The 6,626-nt window shown below is 36.0% G+C and overlaps 1 protein-coding gene across 1 annotated transcript; it reads left to right on the forward strand.

The window, feature by feature from the left end:
- Positions 1-290: 290 nt before the first annotated feature.
- LOC111805437 (U-box domain-containing protein 52-like) lies at positions 291-5,277 on the forward strand. The gene is made up of 10 exons (XM_023690541.1): positions 291-589; positions 684-928; positions 1,737-1,855; positions 2,022-2,143; positions 2,409-2,617; positions 2,701-2,758; positions 2,917-3,217; positions 3,300-3,401; positions 3,472-3,900; positions 3,994-5,277. The coding sequence occupies exons 2-10, from the start codon at positions 721-723 to the stop codon at positions 4,762-4,764; spliced, it is 2,319 nt and encodes a 772-aa protein (XP_023546309.1). The 5' UTR covers positions 291-589; positions 684-720; the 3' UTR covers positions 4,765-5,277.
- Positions 5,278-6,626: the final 1,349 nt, after the last annotated feature.

The following is a 6,626-nucleotide window of genomic DNA, read 5'->3' on the forward strand; positions in this document are numbered from 1 at the left end:
TCATTTTTGAATTTTTTTTATTTAAGTAGAAAAATATTAATGAAAATTTTAAAGTTTGAGATTATTTACAAAATTAACGATGATATTATTATTATTATTATTATTATTATTATTTTTTGAAAGTGTAAGAATATTACCAAATTTTTTAAAATTTTAAATATTTTATAAATAAATAAAAAAATTGAGATATTTTTTTTATTAATTTAGCATTTTTATTTTTAGGTATTTATCCAAAAAGAAAAAAGGTAAGACAAAAACGACAAATTGTAATGAAAAAAGAAACCCCAGCTGGACGAACGTTCTCGAGTTGGCTCAAAGTTGTAAAAACTGGAAAAAGGGAAGAAAGAAGAAGGAAGATGAAGTTGGATGAAAACAGACAGCTTCCAAATTTCCCAATTAGTTTGGTGGAAAAGAAAATGGAGAAATCCACCAACGAAACAGCCCCCGCAAATCATGCCTCTCGTTCGAATTCCAGATGCCTCTCCGCTCTTATTTCTCGACCATCTTCCTTCCTTCTTCTCCGACACACAGCGGCAATCCAGACAGAGCTTGCTTTGCTTCTTGCTTTTGCCGGAACAAGGAGATTTTGGTAGGGTTAGGGTTAGGGTTAGGGTTTTTCTTCCTCTCTTTCTCTCTGGTTTTTTTGGTGCTTTTTTTTCTAATGGTTCTATTGATTTCTGCAGAAAGGGGAGGCGGTCGCCGGAAATCAATTGGTGAGAAATGTGGACTCATAATAAGGTTGTAAAGGAAAAGAAGGAGGCGGTCACCGGAAATCAATTGGTGGGAATCGCCATTGATAAGGACAAAGGAAGTCAAGTTGCTCTCAAATGGGCCACTGAGAATCTCCTTCTCAAGGGCCAAACTGCCATTCTCATCCATGTCAAACTCAGACCTTCCTCCCATTCTGGCTCGTTCCTGTCTTCTCCTAGTAAGTAAATTGTTGAACAATGAAAAATGGTTATATTATTATCGCAAAGCTCCATTGTTTATCAGAATTTGCATTTTCGTTACTAGATAAACCTCTAAGAAAAGGTGTAGAAGGGTAGGAAATTTGGTCATGTAATGCTAGAATATATATATGGGTAGAAGGGGGAAAATGTATGATTTGAGGTTACATGTCCACCGCTTGTAGATATTGTACTCTTTGGGCTTCCATCGTTCCCCTCTCTAACCGATGTGGGATCTCACAATCCACCCTTCTTCGGGGCCTAGCGTTCTCGCTAACACTTGATACTTTTTCCAATCGATGTGGGACACCCAATCCTCCCCCTTCAGGGCCTAGCTTCCTTGCTGGCACACCGCCTCGTGTCCACCTCCCCTCGGAGTTAAGCATCCTCGCTAGCATATTGCCCGGTGTCTGGCTTTGATATCATTTGTAACTGCCCAAGCTCACTGATGGTAGATATTGTCCTCTTTGAGTTTTTTCCTTTCGGGCTTTTTTAAAATGCGACTATGCTACATTGGTTGAGGAGGAGAACGAAGTATTCTTTATAAGAGTGTGGAAATCTCTCCCTAGCAGATGCGTTTTAGAAACCTTGAGGGGAAGCTCGAAAGGTAAAAGCTCAAAGAGGACAATATTTGCTAGCGGTAGACTTGGGCTGTTACGTTTCAAGAATCATTATGGACTGAGTGGAACTGCGTTTACTTTGTTTTTTAGGATTTTATGCCATGTTCTTCAAATTTATAGTCTTAGTGAGCTTCCATTGAAATGAAATTACTATGCTTTTTGGGTGCAGAGGTAATGTCAACAACTGACAATGGCAATGGCAATAGCAATGTTTCGGTAAGCAAGGAAATTGATCCGAGCACGAGGGAGTTGTTCCTTCCTTTTCGATGCTTCTGTACCCGTAAAGATGTAAGTTCTCTACCTCTTTTTTACCATAAATGAAGCAATTACTTGAAAGTACAATGGATTTTGACATAGATATTAGAGAACTAAGCGAAATTTAAGAAGAAAAATGATAATCAAGATGTGTTTTGGATCATTCTTATCATAAATTTACCTTATTTTCTTGCATTAGGTGTCTTGCAAAGACATCGTCATAGAAGATGTAGATGTTGGAAAAGCACTGATCGAATATGTCTCTCAGGCTGGAATTGATCATTTGGTTGTCGGTGCCACGACTAGAAGTGGCTTTTTGAGGTTTGTAGTTAGTTAGTTTCGTAAATTCTTCACTCGCACAAAACTTCTATAGCTCGTTCGGTAATCTTCTCGTTTCTTGTCTTTTATTGTCAAAATTTTATATGCATTTCTTGGAATACTAAACATTCATGTTTGTCAAAAACTGGAAACGAGAAATAGAAAAGGTTAACAAGCGAGCCTTAACAGTCTGTTTTATTCGTTTGGGTTCGAATGGAATTTAATTTTCCTATTTTGGTGGTTTTCGTATACCATTTTGCCTCGGAAGATTCAAGACGATAGATATTCCGGGCAGTGTTATCAAAGGAGCACCAGACTTCTGCAATGTTTATGTCATATCAAGAGGGAAAATCCAAAATATGCGAACGGCGTCACGTCCTGCTCCTGCTTCTTCTCCTCTTCGAAGTTTATTGCTGAGCCAATCTGGTGTTGGATCACATTCAGCTGAATCACAATTTCCTCATATCGAAACTACGAGTTCAGTTTTTTTCCTGAATTGTTACTATGCTTTTTCTCCTCTACCATGGTTTGCTTCGAATAACCCGTCTGATCTTAACTAGGACCCGAAAAGCCTCCCCTCGAAGCAGCACGCCGATCTCAGGACAACTCCGAGTTCAGGTCAGCAACATTTTGTACAAATTGTTATTATGGCATCTTAATGAGCTCAAAATGTAAAAGAAAAACTTGGATATGAGTTACATTATTCAGCTCACGGTGGCTTCGTTCTAATTAGCGATCTGTTGAGCGTTATATTAAGCAAATTGTCTTCGGAGCAGGTCACCGTTCACTAGGAAAGGCTACCATGGAAAAATGCCAGGGGAAATCAGTCTGCCAGATACCGATATTTCTTTTGTTAGCTCGGGAAGGCCGAGTGTTGACCGATTGTTCCCTGCATTATTTGACACCCCAGATTCAGGAAGGACTCCCCCACGACTGTCCAGTGGCAACGATTCTGATATATATGTTAGCTTTGAGTCACAGCAGTTCGGACGTAAATCATTGGATGTAAACTATCCACCTGAATTTTCATCGATGTTATCAGAGGATGATAGATTATCGACTTCGTCACAGAGTATGGTAAGTGTTAGAAGCCGTGAAGCCGTGATGTTGTAAGGAAATCGAAGCCGTGATGTTTGTTTTTATATGTTGATGACTGCAGGAAGAAGTAGAGGCTGAGATGAGGAGGCTGAAGCTGGAACTAAAGCAAACTATGGAAATGTATAGCACAGCCTGCAAGGAAGCAATTACAGCTAAACAAAAGGTGAAAGAAATTGTTTCTTTATATGGAAATAGTTTAGAAGTTTCATACAAACTCTTCACATATGCTGCAGGCGGTAGAGCTTCAGCGATGGAAATCCGAGGAAGAACAGAGATTAGAGGAGGCGAGACATGCAGAGGAAGCTGCATTAGCGATTGTCGAGCAGGAAAAGGCGAAGTCTCGAGCTGCTATGGAGGCAGCTGAAGCATCTAAAAGGATCGCTGAGTTGGAAGCACGGAAGAGAATTAATGCCGAAATGAAAGCATTCAAGGAAGCAGATGAGAAGAAGAAGGCATTAGATGCTTTGGCAAACCAAGACGTCAGGTATCGGAGGTACTCGATCGAGGAGATCGAAGCTGCTACCGAGTTATTTTCAGAATCTTTAAAGATTGGAGAGGGAGGTTATGGGCCTGTTTATAAAGGTTATTTAGACCACACACCAGTTGCAATTAAGGTATTACGTCCCGATGCGGCTCAAGGAAGGTCACAGTTCCAGAAAGAGGTGAGAAACGTATCGGTATCGTCCGTTCACAGATTCTCCGGTGTTTTTTGTTATAACATAATCTATTAAACTTGTTTCTGGCATCACGTTTAGGTCGAAGTACTTAGCTGCATACGACATCCGAACATGGTTCTTCTCCTTGGAGCATGCCCTGAATATGGCTGCTTGGTCTATGAGTTTATGGGACATGGTAGCTTGGATGACTGCCTCTTTCGCCGGGGCAATAACTCGAGACCTCTTTCTTGGCAACGTAGATTCAAAATTGCAGCTGAAATCGGCACTGCCTTGTTGTTCCTCCACCAGACTAAGCCTGAACCGCTCGTGCACCGTGATTTGAAGCCAGGCAACATCTTGCTCGATAATAACTACGTTAGCAAGATTAGCGATGTCGGTTTGGCTAGGCTTGTTCCCCCATCTATAGCAGACAGTGTGACACAATATCGAATGACTTCAACCGCTGGCACGTTCTGTTATATCGATCCCGAGTATCAACAAACTGGCATGCTCGGTGTAAAATCCGACATATATTCTTTGGGGATCATGTTTTTGCAGCTGATTACAGCAAAGCCACCCATGGGATTGACTCACCATGTGGAAAGAGCTATTGAGAACGGGACTTTGTCTGAAATTCTTGATCCATCTGTTACTGATTGGCCAGCTGAAGAAACCTCCTCCTTTGCAGAGTTGGCTTTAAAATGTGCAGAGTTGAGAAGGAAAGATCGACCCGATCTTTGTAAGGTCGTTCTCCCCGAACTCATCAAATTACAATCGCTAGCCGAAGCCAGCATGTACTCGTCGGCGAGGGACGGCGTTAGCAGCCCTGTGTACAACCGCAGTCGGGCCACTGCAAGAAGAGTAAGCTAAAGAGATGTGTATTTGGATCGTTAACAGCCCTGTGTCAGTCTCACGGTTTTAAGACGTGTCTACAAGTCAGAGGTTTCCACACCTTTATAAGAAATGCTTCGTGGGATCTCATACCACTTTTATGAGAAATGCTTCGTTATAAGACGATCTAAAGAAGTCTGACACAGTCCTGTGCATCCAAAATCTTTGACCATTTCATATCGCAACAACTTCTTTGCAAAATTTCCATTGCTCCTCACTTCTGGTTGATCATCTGGGTATTCGACGGTGAATCTTGCAATAGCTATGGAGTCTAATCACAGTCGTCGTAGTAAAAACTTCATTTTCGGAAACTGACGTCTGAATATTGTCTCCATAGGACGAGGAAAAGGAAAGTGATATATTTTGTAAATAACAGTGTTCCACATATAGCATCGTGTTTTTGTGGATACTTCCATTTGTATATAATTGATCACTTTGTTGTAACTCACATTTAAGTTTGCTTATCAAAGATTTACGTCGTCTTTTTATTTCTCCACGGCCTGATTAGTATCTAGTTGGGATGTCATTTGGGTCATTTCATATATCTTTACCCGGGAGAGATTCTCAATTAAACACTATTTTCTTTTTTTTTAAAAGAAATTAATTCAAATGTTTTCAATTAAAATAATCAATTTCTTAAACTTTTAATAGAATTACTAAAATATTATGTCATTTTAATTTATTATTGTAATTAAACTGAATTTTTTACCATAAAAATTAAATTGAAAAAAAAAAAAGAATATTCACAACTAAAACATTTTGTGAATATTTGAAATTGCATTGCATGGAGAGTTCTAATGCTTTATCTCCTAATTTCTGTATTTATTTATTTATTTATTTTCCATATTTCAATTTTCGTAAATATTTCTAAATCATAATTAAAACTTACCTTGCTTATGATTTTATTTTTATTTATTTATTTTGTCAACTTTGTCCTAATATTATAAAATCTGAAATTATATTAGAAAACAATAATAAAAGAAAAAAAAATCTTTTATTTATCATGGTATCAACTTTAACCTAAAATTATAATTTCATTAATTTAAACATTAAATTTTAATATTTCACTTCATCGATTTTTAATAATATTTTTAAAATTAAAAAAAAAAATCTTAAAAATACTTTTTTTTTTTAGAAAATAAAAAATATTTTAAAAATAATTTTTAAGTTTCTAAAAATTTCATTAAATCCTTTTTCTTTTTTAAAAATTTCTAAACGTCAAAAATAATTTATACTAATAAACTTTAATATTAAAAGTGTGATAATTTATTTTCTGTTCATATATTAACCATAAAAAAAAAATTAATATTTTTTTTTATAAAGGTTAAGAGGGTTAATGCTACCTTCTAAATTTTATAGATATTTTTTAAAGATAATACTCGCGTAAGGATATACTAGAATATTAATTAAATTTTTTAAAGTTTAAAATATTACTGAAACAAAATAAAGTATTTATTATTATTAAAAAAAAAAAAAACTTTTAGAAATTCGGTTGGAGGATAAAAGGGACTTTTGGAATAATGTCGCGTGAAAAAAGTCACCATAGTATCAGAATTTTGGCAGAGTTATCATAAAAAACAAAACCCATACCATAATAGAAACCTTATTTCCTTATTTGTGGATTTATTTATTTATTTATTTTCCATATTTCTATTATTTCCGAAAATATTTTTAAATCATAATTAAAACTTACCTACCTTATGATTTATTTTCTCAACTTTTTCCTAATATTTTAAAATTTCTAATTATAATATATATATATATATATATATATATATATATATATATATATATATATATATATATATATATATATATATATATATATATATATATATATA

Source organism: Cucurbita pepo, chromosome LG11 (genome assembly GCF_002806865.2).
Source record: "Cucurbita pepo subsp. pepo cultivar mu-cu-16 chromosome LG11, ASM280686v2, whole genome shotgun sequence".
Taxonomy (NCBI): Eukaryota; Viridiplantae; Streptophyta; class Magnoliopsida; order Cucurbitales; family Cucurbitaceae; genus Cucurbita; species Cucurbita pepo.

Excerpts from the sequence above, each read along its gene's own strand:
- LOC111805437 (XM_023690541.1), top strand. The coding sequence starts at position 721 with ATGTGGACTCATAATAAGGTTGTAAAGGAAAAGAAGGAGGCGGTCACC. Across the intron at positions 2,144-2,408 it reads ACTAGAAGTGGCTTTTTGAG|ATTCAAGACGATAGATATTC; the intron begins GTTTGTAGTTAG and ends TTGCCTCGGAAG. Across the intron at positions 3,901-3,993 it reads GGTCACAGTTCCAGAAAGAG|GTCGAAGTACTTAGCTGCAT; the intron begins GTGAGAAACGTA and ends CATCACGTTTAG.